At 42.2% G+C, this 26,646-nt stretch overlaps 1 protein-coding gene across 1 annotated transcript in view; it reads right to left on the reverse strand.

Moving 5' to 3' along the window:
• Nucleotides 1–26,646, reverse strand: part of RAD54L2 (RAD54 like 2) — a 2,252,401-nt gene that overhangs the window by 1,036,205 nt on the left and 1,189,550 nt on the right. The window contains exon 14 of the mRNA XM_044077481.1: nt 19,257–19,375. Within this exon, the coding sequence (XP_043933416.1) occupies nt 19,257–19,375 (119 nt within the window). The remainder of the gene's footprint in view (nt 1–19,256; nt 19,376–26,646) is intronic.

The raw sequence follows: 26,646 nt of genomic DNA on the forward strand, positions 1-26,646 counted from the left end.
TTGTTTTTAACAATTTTCTCTTACTTTGTGACCATCACTGTGAGGTGCACAGCTGCACTGAGCTCCATTCAGCTTCTAACTTGGGAGAGCTTTAATGAAGTTGGCCACTAGGTAGGAACATACTCTACTAATTGTACAAGTTTCTTATTCCCTCTGTATACAAACAGGTGAGATCCAGAGTCTAAGGTTAAAACTATTCCAAAACAAACCTTTAGTTCAGTTCCAATTCCCTTAGCTCTACTCATCCTTATAGAGCTTGCTAGCAACATTTTGTTTCTGTAAGCTGAAAAGCTCTAACATAGTGTACTGTCTTTCTTACATTTCCTGGCTCCTGATTGTTTTTTTCTTTTCTATTTGGAACCCCTCCTGCTGGGGTTGCTCTGCCTGCTCCGTTCTCCCTTCGGGCTCACTCCGCTTCCCTACCCTGCCCCCATATCCCACCCCCACCATGCTTCTACTCTTGAGCACTAGGCAGACACTCCCTCACTCTATCCATCCAATTAGACGCACTTCCTGTTATCCTGTTTCCTCCTCCAAGACCTATACCATGCTCGTGCTTCATGTATCACTACTTACTACACTCATAATACTATCTCACCTCAATACTTACCACCACAACACATTCCAAACACCCACTTTTCATCACACCACAAACCCACCTTACCATACTACTCCATGTACATATCTCACCATCAGTCTTACACTTGTCAACATTACTAGCCTCCAATATTTTCCATTTAAATTAATACCTACTAAAAACAGTCACTATAATCCTCAGCTATTTAACAATGAACTTATCAAACGATTGAAACTACTTACCAACACTGGCTCTAGGCTACTGCTTAGTGGTGACATCCACCCAAACCCTGGACCACTCTCAGATAACACCAACCCGTCTAATCACTCTAGTCTCAACACCCCCACACATCCAATCCTAAACAGGAAAAAAAAATCAGACCTACTGCTAATGAACATTAATATTAGAAGTACAGCCAACAAACTGGACATCCTCCATGCCACTCTAGCTACATACTCCCCAGACATGGTCATAATTACTGAAACATGGTTAAAACCAAGTACAAAAGATGATGAAATACTACCCCCAGGTTACTCCATACTACGGGTGGAGAGACTCAACAAAAGAGGAGGTGGAGTTGCTGTCCTCTTTAAAGACCATCTCACTTTAACTTTCCTTGAATTCAAAAAGTACAGTTTTGTACCTACCATAAATGTAGATGTTCGAGTGTCTTCACTGCTGCAGTCATTGCACTTGGGTTATCCTGCCGTCAGGTGGTCCCGCAGTCGGCCAGAGTTCCAAAGTCTTGGTCCGGCGTCAGTTGCTGTCGCTTCTTCCCTGACGTCAGTGCGCCAGGGGTATATAAGATGCAGCCGACACCATTTTCTTCAGTTTTTCTTGCCCCAGATGTCAGGTGCCCCCAAAAGGATAGGCAATACATATTGCTTACAAAACATACCTAAGGTAAAAACATAACCTTTAGTAGCCAGCAAATACACCTCATAAAAATATAGTGTAGATAGTTATAGATAAGACCCAGCTAAGAAAGAGGGGAAGGCGGGTGGGTAACCAGGACTGCAGCAGTGAAGACACTCGAACATCTACATTTATGGTACGTACAAAACTGTACTATATTCATCGTGTTTCACTGCTGCAGTCATTACACTTGGGAAGAATCCCAAAGCTGAGTCAGGGTGGCTGGTTCTAGAGAGGACTGGGTGTGGCTATGAGGCCCTGCAGCACTGCAGTGGCAAAGCCTGCTCTGGATCTGGAGTAAAGAGGCAAGTGGTAATGCTTGGTAAAGGTGTGCACTGAACTCCAAGTTGCAGCTTCCAAAATGTCCTTGGTAGGTACTCCTTTAAGATAGGCAGTAGAAGTTGCAGTTGCCCTGGTAGAATGTGGTCTAATGTTAGATGGTACAGGCTTCCCATGCTGTGTGCAGCAGAACCGGATACAGTGTCCTATCCACTTTGAAATGGCCTTTCCCTGTGATCTTGCAGTATAGGATACAAACAATTGCTCAGTTTTCCTGAAAGCTTTTGTTTTGTCCAAGTAGAAGCGTAATTGTCTGTGTATGTCCAAGGAGTGTAGAATTCTCTCCCCTTTATTCTGGGGGTTTGGATAAAATGTTGGCAAGTGAATAGTTTGGTTAAGAGCCACACTGGATACCACCTTAGGCATACATGAAGGGTTTGTTCTTAAGGAAACCCTGTCTTGGTGAAAAATGATGAAGGGCTCCACTGCCATTAGCGCCTGTAGTTCTGAGACTATTTGTGTTGAGGTTATTGCCAGTAGCAGGGCAGTTTTCCATGATATATATTTTATTTCTGTTGTATTGGCTGGCTCAAAAGGAGGTAAAGTGAGTTTTTCCAAGACAAAGTTGAGGTCCCAAGTAGGTGCTGGTGCTCTCCGGGGCGGTCTTATGTTTTTAGCCCCTCTGAGGTACTGCTTTAGCAATGGATGAGAGAAAATAGGAGGATCTGTGTTGTAATGAGCCGAGATGGCAGAAGCATGGATCTTAATGGATGAGAAGGATAGCCCTTTGTCCAGCATCTCAGTTAAATATTGTAGTATCTGAGGTATGTTAGGGGCAAGAGGGTCAAGGCTTTGAGCCTGATTCCAGGCACAGAATCTCTTCCACTTTTTTTAATAAGATTTCCTGGTGCTTGGCCTCCTGGCCTCCAAAATGACATCCATAACAGCTTTAGAGAGAGGTGTTGTCTGTTTGGCTAATGAATCTGCCATGCAGCCAGGGATAAGGTTTTGAGCTGACTGTGCAGGATCTGATTGTTTTGTTGAGTCAGAAGGTGTGGAATTTGAGGCAAAATCCAAGGTGGGCCTTGGGCTAAGTTCTTTAAGATTGGGTACCAATGTTGGCGTGGCCAGTCTGGAGCAATGAGAATAATCTGTGATTTTTCTTGTCTGGCTTTTAGGAGAACCTTCGAAAGGAGAAGCAGAAGAGGGAAGGCATAAACGTGTAGGCCTTTCCAGCTGAACGAAAGAGCATCCACTTTCCATGCTTGTGTGTGATAAGTCCTTGTGCAGAATTTTTGTAGTTGGCAATTCAGTGGGGAAGCAAAGAGATCTATGTCTGGGCACCCCCATTTTTGCATTATCATGCCAAAAACATGTGGGTTTCATTTCCACTCGTGAGGATCCATGATGTTTCTGCTTAGGTCGTCTGCCAGAGTATTTTTATTTCCTGGCAGGAATTGTGCTTGCAGATGAACTTGATAAGTTAGAGCTGTGTTCCACAAGGTCATGGCCTGTCTGCATAGGGGGTAGGAATGAGTGTCCCCTTGTTTATTTATGTACCACATTACTGTGGTGTTGTCTGTCTTTACTAGTAATTGTCCTGGATGCAGAAGGTCCTTGAAAGCTGTTAGGGCATTTTGTACAGCCAACATCTCTTTTTGATTGATGTGTAGATTGCATTTGGTCTGTGGTCCATTTGCTCTGAATACATTTTCCTGCCATGTGTGCTCCCCAGGCGTAATCCGAAGCATCTGTTGTCAAAGTCTGCCTGGCTGTGGGTACAGTGAAAGGCTGACACTTGTTTGAGGTGACATGCCTGTGCCCACCATCGAAACTCCTGTTGCGGGCAGGGAATTAGTGATATTTCCGTTTCCAAGCTGTGTGAGCGTTGAGTCCAAACACTTTTTAGGTACCACTGTAATTTCCTCATATGCAGTCTGGCATACGGAATTAGAAGTATGCAGGATGCCATGAATCCCAAGGCCTGCAGAATATTTTTTGCAGGGAGTTGGGACATTGTTGCCATCAATTGAAAATACTGTCTCAGTTGTCCTTGTTTGTCTGGCGCGAGATAAGCCATCTGGGCCGTTGTATTTAAGCTGGCACCCAGGAATATTATCTCTTGTGAGGGCACTCGTTTTGATTTCTTTTTGTTTACTGTGTACCCTAGGCAACTTAACTTTTTTTACAAATGCCAGATGCTTTAGAAGAATGTCCTTACTCTCTGCTTGAATCAGGCAGTCGTCCATGTATGGATATATTTGAATTCCTTTTTGTCTGCAAAATGCAATTACTGGTGCCAGGCACTTTGTGAAGACCCTGGGCACAGTAGATAAGCCAAAGGGCAGTGCAGAGAATTGGTAGTGCATTGAACCAGCTATGAATATGAGGTATCTTCTGCAATTTTGTCTGATAGGGACATGCAGGTATGCCTCTTTGAGGTCCAAAGTAAGCCAAGCTTTCTTGCCCAACATGGGAAGGAGCTGCTGTAGTGTCAACATTTTGAATTTTGGAACATCCAGGTAAGTATTTAGAGTGGAAAGGTCTAGAATGGGTCTCCAGGCTTTGTCCTTTCTGGGGACCAGGAAGAGTCTTGAGTAAAAACCTTGTCCTTGTTCCTGCTGTGGTACTTTTTGAATAGCTCTCATGTCCATGAAGGCTGTAATTTGTTTTTGTGCCTGTGCCCATTGATTTTGTGGCAGGTCTGGCATTCCTTTTAGCCTTGGTAAAGTGTGAAAGTGGAACCTGTAACCTTGAGACACAATATTCAGCACCCATTTGTCCTGGGTGATTGTTTGCCAGTTTTGTGAGAAAAGTGCTAGTTTCCCCCCTAAGGGAGTTGCCAACAGAGTAGAGTTTGGCATTTGGCATTCCAAAGACATGCATCTGGAGCATTTCTCCTCGGGCCTCCGCTGAAAACAGGCTCTGTGGAACCTAGTCAGACTTTCCCGGTCAACAAATGATAAATAAAAATAAATAAATAAATTGGAAGGGGAAAGTCATTGAGATTGTTTCCTGTAATGTTGTGACTTATCCTCACCTCCTTTGGGTGTTGAAGCGTCCCACTGTCGTGGTCTGTAAGATCCTTGGGGCTGAGATCTGCCTCTTGGGCGTCTGTATCTGCCTCTTTGTGGCCTGCCTGACACTGGAAAGGACCAGTTTTTAGTAGGCCAATTTCTGCTAAATCTTGGTGGCTGTACCTGTAAGAAATTCTTTACTGTTTGCATAGATTTTGCCTTATCCTCCATTTTCTTTAAAACCTCCTCAGATTTAATACCAAATAAAATATCTTGCTGTAAAGGAGCATCTAATAATTTTGCCTTGACATGATCTGGTAAGGTTTGTTCCTTTAACCAAGCATGCCTTCGAATCACAGATCCTGTAACTGCTGCTCTACAAGAAGCTTCTAATGAATCAAAACCACATTGCAAAGTATGTTTTCCCACTTGTTCAGCTGCATGCAATAAATCCTGCATTTCCTTAAAATCAAGTTGTTCTGCACTTGTACTAATTTTATGTTTTAACTGAGATAGTAAATATTGTTGATATTTAAGCATGTGAAACTGGCAGTTTAAAGCCCTCACTGCTAAAGTTGCAGAGGTGTAAATTTTCTTCCCCATCTGTCAAATGCTCTGGAATCCCTGTCCGAGGGAACTGGATTTTTAGATGTGGAGGCCTTTACCCCTTCAGGACCCTGGGAAATTCAGCAGTAGGGTTTTTATAGAGAAATTTGTGTGGATCAGGGACTCTGTAGTACCTGTCTGGCTTGACTGGAGCAGGGGGTAAAGAATCTGGATTTAAACTGGATTCAGAGAATCATCCACAATATCCAACATTGGCGGAATAGCAAGGGGCCTGTGTTGAGGCAATAAAAGAAAATCTCTGAGTCTTTTCTTGAACTCTCAGTAATCCTGGACCTCCCAATTGGAAATGCTCCCTCATGGTGTGCAAAGTTTCCCCAAAAGAGCAATCCTCAGGAGGAGAGGCTGAAGGAATAGATTCTTCAGCATCAGAATCCTCATAGTGGGGCAAGGAATATTCCAGGTTTGAAGAGGAGTCAGAATATACAGAAATCTGGTCAGAGGAATCATAGTCTGTATCCTGCCTAGGCCTTTTATCAGGAGGGGGATGGGTACCCCTGATCAGAGTAATTAAGTCTTCGGCCATTTTGAGCATCTGCTTTTTAGGCATGGAGACCTGTCCAGGTGAATGCTGTACTTGTTTATTTGTCTTTAAAGTTGCTTTTGACTTGGCTGTAGATGCAATGGTAAGTTGTGTAGGTCTAAAAACACACTCAGAAGCTGAAGCCTGCTCAGCGGCTCCGGACCCATCTGAAGGTTAGTCTCCGTAGGCCCAACACCTTGAGTATCCTGAGGCCTAGGCAACTCCATGTGGGAGTTGGTCGCGGCCTGTGGCTCTGAGGTAGTGGTTGTCAGGGGCTGTGAAAGCACCTCACTGAAAACCGGTGACTGGCCTAGAAGAAGCTTCGTCGTCAGTTTTGGGCCTCGGATGCCTGTCCTTATCCTTATCTTTGCGTTTTTTGTGAATTCCAGTCGGTTGTTCCGATGGCATGGTATAATTAAATCTTCGGCCAAAATAATGGCGTGCAAAATCAAACCAACGTTTAATAGTGTGTTTGTTAAATCTAGCACAAAACCGACAACTAGTGACGTCGTGATCTGGGCCTAGGCATGGAATACAGTAAGAATGAAAATCCTTATCAGGTATTTGCTTCCCACAAGAAATACAATTATTAACTTTTACTGATATCGGTCTGAGGCAAGAAAAAGTTTCCCCAACGGGGTACTTAGCTTTACTGAAGACTTTGGATCTGAAATCGAATTTGAAATCTCAGTAGTCGGCCGACTGGCACTTGCGAACTGCTTTTGCTTCGGGCACCGCGCGACCTGAAGGACTGAAGAAAATGGCATCGGCTGCACCTTATATACCCCTGGCGTACTGACGTCAGGGAAGAAGCGACAGCAACCGACGCCGGACCAAGACTTTGGAACTCTGGCTGACTGCGGGACCGCCTGACGGCAGGATAACCCAAGTGTAATGACTGCAGCAGTGAAACACGATGAACATCACCACAACTGGACCAGTGCAGAAATCATCTATACCACACTAACCATAAATTCAAGAAAAACACTTAATATAATTGGCTATTATATCCCACCTGGAAATAATGTCCCAGTTATAGAATGTCTATTGCACTGGGCAAGCAGTACCCTTAGTCAGGAGACATTCATACTGGGTGATTTTAATTTAGACAGGCTTGCATGTGATACAGATCATCTCATCCATCACATAAACTTGCATGGTTTTACACAAACTATTCAAGAACCTACCCGAATAGATAAATCTAGTAAAAAACAATCCACCTTGGAGTGGATATTATTAAATAACTCCTCTCACTCATTCCAATCAGGTTGCCTTCCTGATGGTCTGAGCGACTACCTGTCCACATTTCTTATAAGACAACACATATTCCCACCAAAACCTACTATGTTTAAACAACTCAGAAAAAAAAACATAACTTTAAACTTGACAACTTCCTAGCTGACCTACAAAGGTGCAATTGGACTCCACTCAAATACCTTGACCTAGATGATGCAGTGAACCACTTCAGTAAATCTTTCTTAGATATATTAAATGCACATGCCCCTGTTAGAACCATCAGAGTAAAATCAAACTTATGTCCCCTGGTTAAGCAGAGGCATTAGGGCCCTTCTGAAAACTAGAGATAAAGCCTGGGAACTATGGTGCAAGACTAACACAGTAGTTTCTAAACAACAGTATCAAGAACTTAGAAATAAGGCAAAAAAAAAAACAAATAAAACAGGATAAAATAAATTTCTATCATAACATTCAAAACACACATCAAAAAAACCCTCAAAAATTCTGGCCAGCTATAAACTCAATCCTTCACCCAGGAAAATCTACTACACCAACGCCAAACAGCATAGCTACCATTTTTAACAAACATTTTACTGAATCTATATTTGCCCTTTCCAAACAGCAAACTACTAACTCCTGATACCAAACTAGTCAAGTCTACATCTAGCAATGCCTCATTCTCTTTCTCCCCAGTTCCTACAGCCAGTATATAAAAAAAAAAATACTACAGAAACTAAAACCTACTACACTTGCCATAGATAACTTATCCAGTGAATACCTCAAAACTGCAGCCGAATCTATAGCCTTCCCAGTATCAATCTTTCTAAATAGATCCATTCTCGAAAACAAGGTCCCTCAACTGTGGAAAATTTCCCATGTAATCCCACTTCATAAGGGGGACCTTCCACAGATCTGACAAACTATTGGCCAACTGCTATTCTTTCACCTCTTTCTAAGCTACTCGAAAGGTGTATTCATCTCCAGGTCATGAAATTCTTACTAACAAATAACTTTCTCGCAAACACTCAGCATGGGTTTCTCCAATCACACAGTACCACTACAGCTCTCTCATCCTTCACTAATATCATAAACCACCACATGAATAACAACTTTGTAACTGCAATCTTTCTAGACTTATCAAAAAAATAAGTGGCTATGTTCCTGTACTAACCCCTCATGAGTGCTCTGATACATCACAGTACACCCAAAACGCATTAAATTTCTCCCCCGTTGTTTAATCCTTTGTGCCTACCGACCTCTCTTAACCTTATATCTTGACACAAGTCATACTTACAAATAATACTAGCTATATTCAAAGCATAGGTTTTGTTGTCAAGATGTAACAAATTTGATTGTTCTTGTGTATACTACATTTTGTTTACTTTATACTTTTTGATTATTATAATGTGTGCATGAAAATTTACTGTTACTCATGCAGCCTTTCTCCCTGGGCCTCTGCTGAAAAGGGACCTGTGTCCAGTTGGACTTTCCCAGTAAACAAATGTTAAACAAATAAAATAAAATATCCTCCTGAGCTTGTATGCCAAGATCCTGGTGTTAGAATTTTTTTTTTCCATTTTTTTTGCATTCAATCTCTCTTTCAAAGCTTGCCACATTCCTTCTGATGTTTTTTCAATGAATACCTCACTCCAATTATTTTTACACAGTGACTGCTTTGCTTCCATATAGCCTGTTACTAATTTTCGGTGTACTGATTCAGATTTCAGTTTGGCAAAATTACCTAGCAGAATTTAACCCTTAGAAAGTACAGTTTTGTACCTACCATAAATGTAGATGTCCGAACTGGATAGCATCTGCAGTCATAACAAATGGGTTGTCCTGTCGTCAGGCAGCCCTTCGGTCGGCCGGATTCCAAAGTCTGGGTCCGGCTTCGGCTGATGTCGCACTTCACCCGACGCCATCTCTGCTGGTCTTCGGGTATAAAGGCATCAGCCGACGCCATTTTCCTCAGTGTTTCTTGCCCCAGATGCCAATTGCCCTCTTGGAAAGCTAAATTTTGGATAGATGCCAATGTTTCCAAAATAGTAGAAGGCAAACACAAAAATAAACATGTATGTACATATATACAAACAAATACACCATAAGAGACTCCCCAGCTAGCTATTAGGAGGGTAAATACCTAGGAGTATCACAGAGGGCAGGAGGGAGGGTAATCCTGACTGCAGATGCTATCCAGTTCGGACATCTACATTTATGGTAGGTACAAAACTGTACTATGTCCTTCATGGATGCATCTGCAGTCATAACAAATGGGTAGAATACCATAGCCAAACTAGGGAGGAGGAATAAAAGTTATGGTGTAGTCAGGATCCCTTGCAGTACAGCAGTGGCAAACCCTGCTCGGGATCTAGAATATAGAGGTAAATTATAATGCTTGGCAAATGTATGCACGGAGGTCCAAGTAGCCGCCTCAATAATGTCCTTGGTTGCCACTCCTCTTAAGAAAGCTGTGGTAGTGGCTGTAGCCCTTGTTGAGTGAGGTCTTATGTTCTGTGGAATTGGTTTTCCATGGTAGGAGTAACAGAATCTTATGCAATTTCCTATCCATTTGGAGATTGTCTGTTTGGAAATTGCTTTTCCTTCCCTTCCTGTTGCATAGGCTACAAAGAGCTGGTCAGTTTTTCTGTTACCTTTGGTTCTGTCCAGGTAGTAGCGTAACTGTCTATGTACATCCAATGTATGCATTATTCTTTCACCTCTGTTTTGTGGGTATGGAAAGAAGGTAGGTAGGTGGATTGCCTGGTTTAAAGACACTCTGGATACCACCTTAGGCATAAATGTAGGGTTAGTTCTCATGGACACCCTGTCTTGATGGAAGATTAGGAAGGGTTGCACTGCCATTAAGGCCTGTAGTTCTGAAACCCTCCTTGCTGAAGTAATAGCCAGTAGGAAAGCAGTCTTCCATGACAGGTGTTGTAGATCTGCTGTTGCTGCTGGTTCAAACGGAGGGAGTGTCAAATTTTCTAGTACAAAATTCAAGTCCCATGCTGGTAATGGTGGTTTCCTAGGAGGTTTTACATTCTTGATCCCTCTGAGGAACTGCCTGAGTAGAGGATGTGAATAGACAGGAGGATCAAAGCTGTATTCTGCTGAAATAGCTGATGCATGTATCTTGATGGAGGAATAGGACAGGCCTGTATGTAGAAGCTCTGCCAAGTACTCCAGAATGTTAGCAATATCTATGTGCGACACATCTTTTCCTCTTTCAGTACTCCAAATGACGAACCTTTTCCATTTTCCTGCATAGTTCCTTCTTGTTGAAGGTCTGCGGGCTTCAAGGATAATGTCTTTAACCCTTTGTGAAAGGTCTGGGTTAGTTACTGCTATGTGATGTTCCAGGCAGTCAGTTGCAAGGATTTTAGGTTTGGATGTATGATGTTGTAGTTGTTCTGAGTTAACATCAGAGGCATCAGGGGTATTGACCAAATTTTCTCCCGAGACATGCTCCTCAGCAATGGATACCAGTGTTGTCTTGGCCAGTTCGGAGCTATCAGAATTATCCTTGGACGTTCCTCTTTGATTTTCAGTAGTACCTTGTGCATCAAGGGTAGAGGTGGAAATGCATATGCTGTCAGGCCTTTCCAGCTGAAGGATAGAGAGTCCACCTTCCATGCAAGTGGGTGGAATGTCCTTGTGCAGAATTTTTTGAGCTGGTGATTTTGTGGGGATGCAAATAGATCTATTTGTGGCATTCCCCATTTCTTTGTGATGGCCTTGAAGATGTCCGGGTGTAGCATCCATTCGTGAGCATCCGAGGTGGTCCTGCTTAAAATGTCTGCTAGGGTGTTCTCTTTTCCCGGTACAAATATTGCCTGTAACTGGATGTTGTAGCTGAGAGCCAGGTTCCAAAGGTCCAAAGTCATTCTGCATAGGGGGTAAGAATGAGTGCCTCCTTGTTTGTTGATGTACCACATGACTGTGGTGTTGTCTGTCCTTATCATCAAATGGCCTTCTTTAAGGAATGGTCTGAATTTTTGGATTGCCAGTTTTACTGCCAGCATTTCTCTTTGGTTTATGTGCAGATGCAGCTGGTCCTGAGTCCACAGTCCTTGCACGCATTTGTCCAGCATGTGTGCCCCCCATCCTAGGTCTGAGGCGTCCGTTGTGATGGTTTGGTTTGCTTGAAAGTTGTGGAAGGGCAAGCCTGGGTTTGACTGGCATGCCCGCGCCCACCATAGGAACTCCTGTTTTAAGCATGGGATAAGTGGTATTTCTGTTTCTAAGCTGTGCCTGTGTTGAGACCATAAATTCTTTAGGTACCACTGTAGCTTTCTCATATGCAGTCTGGCATGTGGGACCAAGATTATGCATGATGCCATGAAGCCCAAGGCCTGCAGAACTTTTCTTGCTGTTAGTTTGTTCTGCTTTGTTAATGCCAAGAAGTAAAGAGGAGCTCTTTTTGTTTTCTGCAGTTAGGAATGCCATCTGTTTGACTGTGTCCAATTCCGCGCCCAAGAAAGTTCTGGTCTGGGATGGTATCAGCCTTGACTTTTGTAAATTGACTGTGTATCCCAGGGCTTGTAGCAAGTAAATGACCCTTTGCAAATCTGTTGTCAGCTTGCTTTTGTTGTCCGCTTGTAACAGGCAGTCGTCCAGGTATGGATAAATTTGGATTCCCTGTACTCTGCAGTGAGCGATTACTGATGCCAGGCATTTTGTGAATACTCTGGGCGCAGTAGATAAGCCAAAGGGCAATGCTGAGAATTGATAATGCTCTGATCCTGCAAGAAATCTGAGGTATCTTCTGCAATCTGGTTGAATGGGGACGTGCAGGTATGCCTCCTTGAGATCTAGAGTTACCAGCCAACACTCCTTGCCCAGCATGGGAAGAAGTTGCTGTAGGGTCAGCATTTTGAATTTTGGGACAATGATGTATGTGTTTAAGATGGACAGGTCGAGAATAGGTCTCCAGCTTTTCTCTTTTCTTGGTACTAGGAAGAGTCTGGAGTAGAATCCTTTGCCCTGTTCTGTTCTTGGTACTCTTTCCACAGCTCTCATCTTTATTAATTCCACTATCTGGTGAAGGGCTTCTAGTTTTTGATTTGGGGGCAGGTTTGGCATTCCTCTTTTTACTGGTAAAGTGTGGAAGTGGAACCGGTAGCCTTGGTCTATGGTTTGCAAAATCCACTTGTCTTTTGTGATATAGTGCCAATTTTTCGAGAATAAGGCTAACTTTCTGCCTAATGGTGCTGCTATTTGCTCCCTGGTAGGCGGAATCAGAGCCAAGTCACTGTGATTGTCCTGTTGCAGTGGCAGTGGTTGTGTCTGTGCCTCGGTTATTGCCTTGCCACTGTCGTCCTCTGTAGGCACCTCCTCTGGATTGATTTCTGCCCCTAGGCGTCTGTTCCTGCCCCTTTGTGATCTTGTGGAGTCAGGAAAGGACCAATTTTTGGCAGGCCAGTTCCTGCTAAACCTTGGTGGCTGAACCTGTAGGAAATCTTTAACTGTTTGTACAGATTTTGCCTTCTCTTCCATTTTCTTCATTACCTGCTGGGCAGGTTCCCCAAATAGACTGGCCTTATCCATAGGAGCATCCAATAGCTTAGCTTTAACATGATCCGGTAAGACCTGTTCTTTCAACCATGCATGCCTTCTTATCACTGTGCCAGTCATGGCTGATCTAAATGAAGCCTCCAGTGCATCATAGCCGCATTTTAAAGAATGGTTACTAACCTGTTGGATGTTATTCACCATTTCTAATACATATTTCTTATCTAAAGATTCATCAGAGGACAGCTTTTTAGTTAACTGATCAAGCATAAACTCTTGGTATTGGATCATGTGAAACTGACAGTTTAAAGCTCTAGCTGAGAGAGTAGCAGAGGTGTAGACTTTTTTCCCCCATCTCTCTAAGGACCTGGATTCCCTTTCCGCGGGAATAGGGTTTTTTGCTGTGGTCGAGGCTACTGCCTTAGGCCCCTGGGATATAGTTTTGGGGTCTGCAAGTGGGGCCTTGTATAGGTGGTGATGAGTGTCTGGCACCCTGTAAAATCTATCTGGTTTGACAGGGGCTGGAGGTAAAGAATCAGGTGCAGTACAGACATCATTAAATGCATCGTCCACAACAGACAGGACAGGAGGTATTGCTAAGGGCCTATGTTGTGGTAAGTGTAGAAAAGTCCTAAGCCTTTTTCTTGAATCTGAGAAATCTTGTCCCTGCCATTGGAATTGTTCTCTCATGGCATGTAAGGTTTCCCAAAGGAGAATTCCTCTGGTGGAGAGGCAGCTGGAATGGATTCTTCAGCATCTGAATCTTCATAATTGGAAAAAGGAGCCTCTGGCTGGTCTGTAATGTCTGAGTCATCCGCAGAATCATCAGAGGACACAGGCTCGGGGGGCTCTGTTCTAGGTCTCTTTTCTGGGGGCTGAGAAGCCCTGTCTGGGTGAGATTGGGATCCCCTAATTAAGGATATTAAATCTTCTGCCAGAGTAAGCATTTGTGAACTAGAAGTGGGCCTGAGAGAGGGTGGTTTAACAGGCACTGATTTTGCTGCTTTAGCCCTGGCAAAGGCCTTAATAGACATGGCTGCAGGAGGCCTAGCACCACCACGTGCTGGGGTAGAGATATCCAAAGGGATGGTGTCTGATAAATCAGTAGGAACCACAGTTGTAGGAAAAATTTCTGAGGCTGATTCAGGTAAGGTAGCAGGAGCCTCAGTAGTAGTCATGGATTCGGCTGAGGATTGACCAGTTTTCTCGGTTTCGGCCGAAACCGAGACACTCGCGGCTTGCTTAACCGTGGTTTCGGCCGAAACCGCGGACCGCGAGTGTCGGTCTTTTTCTTTGCGTTTTTTAACAATTTGGGTAGTCGGAGTATCCGACGGCATAATGTACGCAAAATCTGAGCCGAAGAACTGTTCAGCAAACTCCGACCGACGCCTAAGCGTTTGTCGGTTGAAGGAAGCACAGGCCGAACAGGCTGCTACGTCGTGGTCTGGGCCTAAGCAAGGCAAACAGTAAGAGTGGAAATCTTTATGAGGTATTTGTTTCCCACAAGTTAAACAGTTATTGACTTTTTCTGACATCGGCTGAGGCAAGAAAGAGTCCCCAACGGGGTACTTAGCTTTTTAGAAGTCTTCGAAGTAGTATTCGGTAGTAGTAATCTCTGGATCTGACCGACCGACACTTGCGAACAGCTTCTGCTTCGGGCGCCACGCGGCAAGAAAGACTGAGGAAAATGGCGTCGGCTGATGCCTTTATACCCGAAGACCAGCAGAGATGACGTCGGGTGAAGTGCGACATCAGCCGAAGCCGGACCCAGACTTTGGAATCCGGCCGACCGAAGGGCTGCCTGACGACAGGACAACCCATTTGTTATGACTGCAGATGCATCCATGAAGGACATTCCCACAGTCACTGCAGATAATTCATGTGAAGTTTTACCACCACTTAACAGTCATTTCTTTATGATCAATGTCTAGTACTTTCCTCTCCCTGGCAGGCTTTTATACAATCTGAAGCAATTGCTGCTGCTAATGTTGTTTAATTATTATTATTCCAGTCTGTACTTTTCCTTCTGTTTTTAAACAATAAATATAGAAGTTCCTCTAGGTCACTAGCACTTGACTTTTCTGGTCCATATACTCTTAACAAATTGGTATATGCTCCAGGGTTGTCTTTGTCACAGTTACAGAAAATACTGTATTGGTGTTTTCACTGAAAATATAACAGTCACAGGTCTCACAACAATCTTTAATCCATATTACATCTCCTCCTGATTTCTGTTATAATGCCTGTGACAGTAAAAACATTTATACCCTGACAAAAAAGTTCCAGTCTTTGTTCTTTAGCCATGTTTCACCAACAATAACACCACTCTTGTGTGAATGTGGAAAATTCTTCAATTAAAAAAACAAAACAAAAACAAAACCTTTATTACTAATGCTCCTAGCATTAACAAACATCAGAGATACATCAAATGTTGCTGTCTGTGAAGTATTAAACTTCTGACCTAGCAAAAATCCTGTCTTGTGTTTGTCAAATATTGCAATGTGATGGCCGAAAAAAATGTCTTCCCTTGTCTTGAAGAGTATAAGTCATACTGACTAAACATGAGTGCCCAAAATTAGGGTTGGATGCTCTACACATGTCCTTTCTTTTTTTCATGTAGGTATTTTTCCCCCAAAAAATCTTTTCATTCACAATGACTGGACTCTCCTTTCTAAATGTAATTTGTGAAAAATACATCCTAATGCCTGCCCAAGCTATGCTAAGAGGGCTGTTAAATTCCTTAACAGAGTCTCCTTGAAGATGAAATCATTTGTACTAACATGAATAAAAACAGCTCCGTATTTCCTTGCATTAGGAAATTTAAAGGTCTTTCTAACAAACTGCATTTTTTGCTCCTGGTGCACACACTATTCAATGTCCATTATCTTCACTGCAAATGTACATATCAATTCCTCTAATAACTGAATCTCCAATTTCAAGTACATCAGTTTCTGACCAGATCTGAAGAATATCCCAACTTTCAATTTAGTAATGTCTGCTCTATCAATGGTTACAAAGTAATGATCTTCATTGCCATTAGTCTTATACTAATCCCACTGTTTTCACTGCTTATTACATTTGCAAGTATACAATCCTCATCCAGCTGTCTCTGTACTTCTACATCTTGAGTCATGCTGTCAACTTCGGTCTGTCTCCTCTTTTTTATAGAAATGTTCTTCAATCCTTCCAAGGTCAATTTTAATTTCTTCTTTTTGCCCGCCCCTCACCTCTTTTTTTCTACTTTCTCTGTTGGAAAAATGATGACTTTTTCTGTACACTGAATGTCTTCTGCTTAAACAATGCAACCTGTAATCCGTGAGTTACACAACAAAGCAGTGTCCTTTTTAGTACACTTTGCTTTGCATTACAGACATCAATCAATTTCTTTCGTTCTTTCATATGAGTTGCTGGAATTTCTTACTTTCTTTTATTTTCTTCTACGTTATGAATACTCAGATTGATGAATAGTTGTATCCTGAATTTCAAAGTTGCCATTGGTACCATGCTTAAAAGGTGCTGACTGATCCTTACCAACAGATACTTCCCTTCCTAGATGTGCTCTACTTGCACTTTGACAAATATTTATCTCATCAACCCAGTCATTAATATATGTAACAGTTTTCCAAGTTGCACAGGTGTAATCTAGTTAATGTAAGGGTATAGGGAAAATAGTCAGAAAGTTGTTTAGAGAGAAGGTCCACAGGAGTCTGGAGCACACATGTAGGAAGGACAAACAAACCAAGGCCAAGAGCATTGGCTCTGAGTCAGTGTTCAGAACACAGTGTGTGTTATGTCAGTGGAAGCTCTGGTAACAAAAAACTCATGTAAAGGTATGGAGCAAAGACTGCTTATCAGTAACTTTATGTTTTGTTTTACAACTTCAGCACCAAGGTTCTCTTTGGGGTTGCCAATGCCAAAGTTTTGCTTAACATTTATCAATACCATAGTTTGTTATAACTTCCTTGCACTAGAAAGATTAACTGACTGATTGTTGGGACAGCAACAGTTGAATTATTTTGCCTTCCTTTTTGCAAAGGAAGCCTGCAATTTTATGCGCTGGATAATAAAATCACCAGTTTTAATTAAACTGTCAGTGTGACCTTTTAACTCTTTGGTGTGTGTGTGTGTGTGTGTGTGTGTGTGTGTGTGTGTGTATATATATATATATATATATATATATATATATATACACACACACACACACACATATATAATATATGTATGCATGCAAGTGAATGGAATATGGACAAATCCCCCTTTCATCAACATCTGTTTAGCGACAAAATTTAGTTAACGACACAGACGGCAGACAGGTATGAGAGATCAACAATCCCCAGGCAGGAGAATATTCTCTTTCCCTGGGGACTATCTGACCTTGGAGTTAAGCATATATAAAATATAATTAGCAGGGGATATGTGGAGTGCAAGGAGGGCTTTCCCCACCTGCAAAAAATATTTTTACTTTTTTTTTTTTAATATTGTTTTGCATGTGTAAAGAATTTTGTTCAGAGCAGGCAAAGTAGCATGGCGACGTTTGTAAAGTCGACCTTTTGTGGTCGATCTTGTAAAAGTCAATATTTGGGTCTTCATTCTTTATCAGTAGAGATATAGATATGTGTGCACACATGTATACACACACACACACACACACACACACACACATATATATATATATATATATATATATATATATATATATATGTGTGTGTGTGTGTGTGTGTCTATTTTGACTCACTGAAAACCCATTTTACTGAATGTAACTAGTGTTGGGCAAATAAAACATATATGCCCTTTTCCCCACTGTAGTGTGATCTTGGAGTTAGTATATATATATATATATATATATATATATATATATATATATATATATATATATATATAGTTAGGGGGATGTGGGAGGCATAGCTCTACACCTACTTTTGCTTTTATATTGTTAGCTTTCAGTGAAATGAGATTCATAAATATAAAAGCTAAGTAGGTGGGGGGCTATGCCCACCCCCGAACTATATATACTAACTCCAGGACAGCACTACAGTAGAGACATTTTAATTGCCCAAAAGTACTTACATTCAGTGAAATGGGTTTTCATTGATTTGAGATTTCAGCGATTTTTTTGAGGGTGAACTGAAATTCAGTGAAATGAGTTTTCAGTGAATCAAAGTAAACCCATATATATATACAAATTCACTTCAGAATTTCATATGGTCTAGACCATATGATCTAAGTTTTAGAACTTCAAAACTCTCAAATTAATCTAAAAGGAACACAAAACCATGTTCCTCAATGTTTCTGCAGGGGGGCAAGCCCCCCTGCACCCCCACCTCCCATTTAAATATACCAACTCAGATCGCACTACAGCGAGGAAAAGGGAGAATTTCCAGTTCCACGCTGTATGCAGATCTCTGTTCAGAATTTCAAAGTTCTAAAACTTCGATCATATGGTCTCCACCGCCACAACAGCATGAGATGGAAAATCCACTCACCATGAAAGACTAAAACATTTAAATGAGTGATGATTCTACTGAGTGGGAGAAAGACAGAACATGAAGCAACTGTTCTACATAAGTCAAAATACAATGAAACTTGTATGCAGCGTCAATATAAGCACAGAAATTTTAAGAGCTAAAAAATTAAATGACATACAGGAATAGAAAAAAAACAAAAAAATGTATGGGGACTAAACATGAAACATTAACAACTGAGAGTAACCTGCCCAACTATATAGATATTTGCTACACTGATGTAGTTATTCCCTTTTTTTCCCCTATCAGACATCCCTAACAAGTAGTACACAGACATCACAGCAATGGCTCACAACAGCTATTTCAATTAAACATTCTATACTGTTAACAAGGTAGAAGTCAAATAATTGTAAAATAACTAGTTACAAAGAAGGAAACTAAAGGTAAATAGGAAAACATAAGAAGATACATAAAAGTAGTGGAAATTCTTTGTGGTTATATCTTGGATGTGGATGTAGTTAGATCTTGGATCTTCCCATGACCGTGAGATGTGTACCTCAAGTCCACAAATTCAAGAAATCTCTCAAAGAATATCTAAACCACATTTGGATACGTCACAGTAACAAACCTACCTGAATCTTGACCTTTACTCTTTCTCTTGTCTTCTTTACTCCTTTCTCCTTCCTAACCCCTTATTTCCTTCATTTGCTCTGCTTCTAACCTGATTTCTTCCACCTATTTAGTTATCTGACTATCTTATTTTCTTCTCTTCTTTGCTTTTTGACTTTAATTTACTACATCTTGACCTATTACTAATAAATTTACATTCTGTTAACTATAATTTGTAACTGATCAACATACCAAATGTTCACTATTTACTATTTCATATGCCTGTGCCACCAGAATGCTTATCTCTTATTCTTTTGCTAACTTTTTTTTGTATTATAAATTTACTGTAATATGTATATTTTCATATAAACACATATTTGTACAGTGAAGCTTTTCTCCCCGTGCCTCCGCTAAAAAAGGGCTTTGTCCCAGTCATACTATCCCAGTCAACTGTCAAATAAAATAATTGACAATATTTGTAATGAATAAAAACTGCAGCTCACCTGAAGATTAGAAGTTTATCTCCTAGTTTAACACTTTCATCGATCAAATAGAACAGGATAACCATCTTCGGAGAGTTCTCCAAAACTCCAGTTTTGTAGTCAGACAGAATGTCCTTTGCCTGAAAAAAGCAGCAGTGTATTACTTAACATGTTATCACCCAAAGTTTTGCGACAAGAATGGCAGACAGTCTTGTTGCTGTTTCCCAGGAAGCAGAGTCACTGCCTTTTTAAAGCTACCTGACAATGCACAAATGCAGAAGTGAAATGTGTTAACTGTCACAACACTATCTAAATGTTAAAACATACTGCCTTGTTGTGAAATTATGAAACAGGATTATCAAATAAAGCTTCTTTGTTGAAAGTTAAAAAAGCCATAACCAAAGAAACCAAATACTGTAATATTCATGCAGTCTTTTGTTAAAATACAAAAATGGCAAGGTTTTCAACTATGACCAAAGGTCAGCAATCACAGCAAAAGAATGAAGTAAAGGTAGTGCTGGGTGTGCGAGTGTATGCACTACACTAAACAAAGTGATGGCATTAATGCAGTTACTGTGGACAACAAAATATCAGACACCTTGGAATTACAAAACTGTAGGCTACCTAACTGGAATCTGCAGAAGTTCGCCCTTCCAGTTTTTGCTTCCCCACAACTGTCTCTACCTATTATTGGATCTTTCTGCCACTTTATCGATCATTAGCAAAAGCTGAACAGTCATCCAGGCATAGCTCTCAACCTTTTAACTCAAGAATGAGGGACATGGACCCATAAATAAGGGACAGATTTTTAAATACTGCTCTTAAATAGTTGCGAGAACAGGTTTTGCATTTTCTGATGGATATGAAATCTGAAACAAACGTTTGTCATTTAGTAACTGCAATACTCAACGATTTGCCAGAAAATTACACATTTTTATGAGAAAGACATCACAAATACACAAGTAAGTTGCTACAACTTATACATACACACCTGTGCAGAAATGAATAAATCAATGCTAGTACTGCAATACTGATCTCTCCCCCTCTAACACCTTGTGTACATGGTGATTGCTCTCTTCGTCACACCACAGCTTCGACTCTGGATGGAAAACTGAGTGAATATCAGACACCTTGGAATTACAAAACTGTAGGCTACCTAACTGGAATCTGCAGAAGTTCGCCCTTCCAGTTTTTGCTTCCCCACAACTGTCTCTACCTATTATTGGATCTTTCTGCCACTTTATCGATCATTAGCAAAAGCTGAACAGTCATCCAGGCATAGCTCTCAACCTTTTAACTCAAGAATGAGGGACATGGACCCATAAATAAGGGACAGATTTTTAAATACTGCTCTTAAATAGTTGCGAGAACAGGTTTTGCATTTTCTGATGGATATGAAATCTGAAACAAACGTTTGTCATTTAGTAACTGCAATACTCAATGATTTGCCAGAAAATTACACATTTTTATGAGAAAGACATCACAAATACACAAGTAAGTTGCTACAACTATATAAAGTAATGCTCAAGATCCTGCAAGCTAGACTCTAGTAATACATGGACAGAAACCACCAGATGCACCAGCTGGCTTTAAAAGGGGCAGAGGCACCTGAGATCAAAACACCAAACATCTGCGGGATAATGGAGAAAGCATGGGAAATACGAAAAAAGATATTTACTCCTGCAACAGTGACTATTCTACAACCTTTGTGTGGGCTGTAATAAACTGTGACAAGTTCTTAAAGAAATTGGGACAAAAAGTCGCCTTACCTGTCTCCTGAGGAATCTATATGCAGAACAAAAAGCAACAGAACCGAACATGGAACAACCAACTGGTTCAAGACTGGAAAAGGAGTGGAAAAGGTTGCATTTCATCACACCACATTTAATTTGTACTCTGAATATATCATGCAAAATGCTGGATTAGATGAAGCAGATGGCTAGAATAAAAAAATCCAGGAGAAATATTACAAGCCTCAGATATACAGATTGCATTACTCTGACAGATGAAAGTATGTTAGAGCTGAAGATGAATGCATAGAGAGCAAAAGCTGGTTTACTGTTCAATGTAAAAAAAAAAAGCTCAAGTCATCTAGTCCTATCAATTCCCTGCAAACACTCAAGGAAATAGTGCAGCCAGTGATGGATTTTCTTTTCCTGGGCTCAAAGATCCTTGCAGATGGCAACTCCAGATATGAAAAGTACAGTTTTGTACCTACCATAAATGTAGATGTCCGATAGACATGCAACTGCAGTCATAACATATGGGTTGTCCTGCCTCAGGCAGCCCTCGGTCGGCCGGATTCCAAAGTCTGGGTCCGACGTCAGCTGATGTCGCATTTTCCTCCGACGTCAGAGCGGCTGGGGTACATAAGCATCAGCCGACGGCATTTTCTTCAGTGTTTCTTGCCCCAGATGCCAGGTGCCCCCCCAAGGAAGGCTGTAATCAAATTTGGAAGACAAAAACAGGATTCCAGACAAATAAATGAGCAATAAAACAAATACACCATAACAGATATCCCCAGCTAAGAGAAACAGGGATAGGAGTGGACCCTAGGCAAAGAGGGGTATGGAGGGAGGGAGGGAAAATCCGACTGCAGTTGCATGTCTATCGGACATCTACATTTATGGTAGGTACAAAACTGTACTATGTCCTTCAAGAATGCAACTGCAGTCATAACATATGGGTAGAATACCATAGCTTAGCTGGGGGAGGAGGAATGCTCTAGGAAAAAGATGGTGTGGAAATCAAACCCTGCAGGACTGCCGAAGCAAAGCCTGCTCTGGATCTGGAGTATAGAGGGAGATTGTAGTGTTTGGAGAATGTATGCACAGAGCTCCATGTAGCAGCTTCTAGAATGTCCTTAGTAGGCACCCCTCTTAAGAATGCTGTAGAGGTGGCTGTAGCTCTGGTGGAATGTGGCCTGACATTGGCTGGAACAGTCTTTCCATGAAAGGAATAACAGAATCTGATGCAATGTCCAATCTATTTTGAAATTGTCTGTTTTGAAATTGCTTTTCCATGGACTGCAGGGGCGTAAGCTACAAAAAGTTGTTCAGACTTCCTACTGGCCTTGGTTCTGTCCAGGTAGTATCGAAGTTGTCTATGAATGTCCAAGGTATGTAACAGTCTTTCCCCCTTATTCTCAGGATTGGGGAAGAAAGCAGGCAGATGAATAGCTTGATTTAAAGAAACCCTAGATACCACCTTAGGCATAAAAGTAGGGTTGGTCCTTAATGAAACCCTGTCTCTGTGAAAAATTATGAACGGTGGTATTGCCATTAGGGCCTGTAGTTCCGAAACCCTTCTTGCTGAGGTAATTGCCAACAGGAAACTGTCTTCCATGAGAGAAACTGCAAGTCAACTGTAGCTGCTGGCTCAAAAGGAGGTAGAGTCAGTTTTTCTAGGACAAAATTGAGGTCCCAGGCTGGTACTGGGGCCTTTCTTGGTGGCTTAATGTTCTTGATTCCCCTGAGGAATTGCCTTAGCAAAGGGTGTGAAAAGACAGGAGGATCAGTGTTATATCTAGCTGAAATAGCTGATGCATGTATCTTTATGGAAGAATATGAGAGGCCGTTCTTTAGGATATCTGCCAAATATTCCAAGATGAGTGGGATGTTCAACAATGATGCATCATGTCCCTTGCTGGTATTCCAATTGCTGAATCTCTTCCATTTTGCTAAGTAAACCTTTCTGGTGGATGGTCTTCGAGCCTCTGTTAGTATCCGCTGAACTTCCTTGGAGAGAGATAGGTTGATGTTATTTATGGGATCTCCCAGGCTGTTAGCTGCAGTGTCTGAAGGTTTGGATGCACTGTTTTGAAATTGTGTTGAGTCAAAAGTAGAGGCCAATGGGGAAGGGCCCACCTCCTGGTGTGACATATGCTCCGTAGTAGTGGGTACCAGTGTTGTCTTGGCCAGTCCGGAGCTATTATGATTCCCTTGGGTCTCTCTGCTTTGATCTTTAGTAATACTGAGGTCATCACTGTCAGAGGTGGGAATGCATAGATTGTTAGGAAGTTCCAGTTGAATGAGAGAGCATCTATTTTCCAAGCTTTTGGATGGTATGTCCTTGTGCAGAATTTTTGTAGATGATGGTTGAGGTGAGAGGCAAATAGGTCAACTTCTGGCCTGCCCCATGTCGAAGTGAGTTGTGTGAAGATCTTCGGATGTAACCTCCACTTGTGTGGATCTGTGAAATTCCTGCTTAGGCTGTCCGCCAAGACATTGTCTTTGCCTGGAACAAACTGGGATTGTAACTGGATGTTTAGGCTCAGTGATTTCTCCCAAAGATGCATTGTCAGTCTGCAAAGGGGGTAAGAGTGGGTGCCCCCTTGCTTGTTTATATACCACATCACAGTGGTGTTGTCTGTCCGTATCAGTAAATGTCCTTGCTGAAGTTGGTGTTGAAAGGCCTCGATGGCATGCATTACTGCCAGCATTTCCTTTTGGTTTATATGCAGATGTGTTTCCTTTGGAGACCATTGTCCTTGTATACACCTGCCTTCCATGTGCGCCCCCCATCCAAGGTCTGAGGCGTCTGTGGTCATGGTCTGTGTTATCTGTGGTTTTTTGAATGACATACCTGTGTTTGCCTGGCTCACCGAGGCCCACCATAGGAATTCCCTTTTGTAGGCATGGAATGAGCAGTATGGTTGTCTCCAAGTTGTTGCTGTGCTGAGACCAAATGCTTTTTAGGTACCACTGAAGCTTTCTCATGTGTAGTCTTGCTAATGGAACCAGGAGAATGCAGAATGCCATGTAACCCAGGGCCTGAAGGGATCTCCTTGCAATCATCTGGGTGAGTTTTGCTAAATCCTTGAAGTAATGAGTTAACTTCTCTTGCTTGTCTTCTGTCAGGTAAGCCATTTGACAGGCTGTGTCTAATTTGGCTCCTAAGAAGATTATTTGCTGGGATGGTTGCAGTCTTGACTTTTGGAAGTTGACTGTGTATCCCAGAGCTTGTAGTAATCTTATGACATAGTCCAAGTTTTTTGTCAACATCAATTTGTCGTCCGCTTGTATGAGGCAGTCGTCCAGGTACGGGTAAATTTGTATCCCCTGGAGCCTGCAATGAGCAATTACTGAAGCCAGGCATTTTGTGAATACTCTGGGCGCAGTAGATAAGCCAAATGGCAATGCTGAGAATTGATAATGCTCTGGCCCTGTAAGAAATCTGAGGCATCTTCTGCAGCTGTGTCTGATAGGGACATGCAGGTATGCCTCCTTGAGGTCCAGAGTAATCAGCCAAGACCCCTTGCTCAGCATGGGAAGGAGTTGCTGTAGAGTCAGCATTTTGAACTTTGGTACTATGAGAAAGGTGTTTAATGTGGACAAATCCAGTATTGGTCTCCATTGAGATTCTTTTCTTGGAACAAGGAACAGTCTTGAGTAAAATCCCTGGCCTTGTTCTTGTTGTGGAACTTTTTCTATTGCTTTCATCCGAGTCAGCAGAGAGATTTGCTTGATAGCCTCTGCCCTCTGGTTTGGTGGTAGGTTTGGCATGCCTTGTTTTCTTGGCAAGGTATGAAAATGGAACCTGTAGCCACGGTCTATAATGTCCAAAATCCATTTGTCCTTTGTCAGTCTGTGCCAATTTTCTGCAAACAGAGATAATTTCCCACCCAAGGGAGCTTCTATTTGTTCCCTGGTAGGCGGAAGTAGAGGAAAGTCATTGAGATTGAGATTGAGGCTGTGGGGCAGGTGAAACCCCTGCATCGCTTCTTTGGTTTCCTGGCTGCCATTGTCGTCCCCTGTAAGGACCTCTGTATTAGCCTCTTCCACGGCCACGTCTGTTTTTACCCCTTTGAAACTTTTCTGTATTAGGAAAGGACCAGGTTTTTGAAGGCCAATTCCTACTGAATCTGGGGGGTTGAACCTGGAGGAAATCTTTCATCGTCTGAACTGATTTTGCTTTTTCCTCGATGGTCTTTAACACATCCTTAGCATTAGCACCAAAAAGCTTGTTCTTTTCCAAAGGTGCATCCAGAAGTTTTGCCTTCACATGATCTGGTAGAGGTTGATCTTTTAACCATGCATGTCTTCGAATGACTGCCCCTGTCATAGCTGCCCTACATGAAGCTTCCAGTGCATCATACCCACACTGTAGGAAGTGATTGCTTACTTGCTGAGTATTATGTACAGCTTCCTGCAAAGACTTCCTGTCTAAAGGATCAGGAGTGGCCAATGTTTTTTGTAAATCTTCTAACAGGAAATCCTGATATTGTAACATATGAAAAAGGCAATTCAAAGCTCTCATAGATAAGGTAGTGGAAGTGTAAACCTTTTTGCCCCATCTCTCTAATGACCTAGCTTCCCTGTTGGAGGGCAATGGATTTTTAGAGGTGGAAGCAGAAACTCCTTTAGGCCCCTGTGAAATAGTTTCCAAATCAGCAGAATGGGCCCTGAATAAATGGGAATGTGTTTCTGGAACCCTGTAATACCTGTCTGGCTTGGCTGGAGCAGGAGGAAGAGAGTCAGGGGTAACACTAGAGTCAGAATATAAATCATCCAAAACATCAAGTACAGGAGGAATAGCTAAGGGCCTGTGCTGGGGCTTCTTAAGGAAAGTCCGAAGGCGCTTTCTGGAATCAGAATATTCCTGGCCTTGCCACTTGAAATGTTCCCTCATGGTATGCAGAACTTCCCCAAAAGAAATATCCTCAGGAGGGGAGGCCGAGGGAATGGAATCCTCTGCATCCGAGTCCTCATAGGTCTGGAAGAGCTCTTCCTGGCTATCAGAGTGGACAGAGCCCTCAGAATCTTCATCTGACGGAATAGTGTCAGGGGGTTCAACCCAGGGCCTTTTATCAGAAGGAGGCTGGGATCCTCTCTCAGGATGGGCCTGTGAACCTCTAATCATATAAATTAAATCAGCAGCCATAGACATAATTTGTCTCTCTGGAGTAGGCTGAGGTAAGGTTTTAGTAGTAAGATGTTTTGTTTTGCTGGCTGCCTTAGCCCTAGTGTAGGCCTTAATAGACATGGCCATAGGAGGCCTGGCAGCTCCACGTGCAGGAGTGACCTTGTCTACAGCAATGGTCTCGGGCATTTCCTCGGTTTCGGTATCCGGAGGAAAATCAATAACTGGCGTTGGAGTGATATCCGGAATCGGAGTCGTCGGTAATGCGGTGTCTTCGGTTCGGAGCGGTGGAGAAACTGTCTCAGAGGGAACCGGAGCACTCGCGATTGGTTTTGGCGTGGAGTCGGAGGTAGACGTGGGCCGAAGATGTCGGTCCCGGTCTTTTCGTTTCTTGGGAGTTTGCGATGTCGGAAGTTCCGACGGCATTGTGTAAGCAAATTTTTCACCGAAAAAATCTTCAGCGAACTCCGCCCGGCGCCTGAGAGTGCGCTTGTTGAAGCGAGCACAGGCTACACAGGCCGAGACGTCGTGGTCTGGGCCAAGGCAAGGA

The sequence above is a fragment of the Protopterus annectens genome, chromosome 7.part0 (assembly GCF_019279795.1).
Source record: "Protopterus annectens isolate FY-2018-M chromosome 7.part0, PAN1.0, whole genome shotgun sequence".
Taxonomy (NCBI): Eukaryota; Metazoa; Chordata; order Ceratodontiformes; family Protopteridae; genus Protopterus; species Protopterus annectens.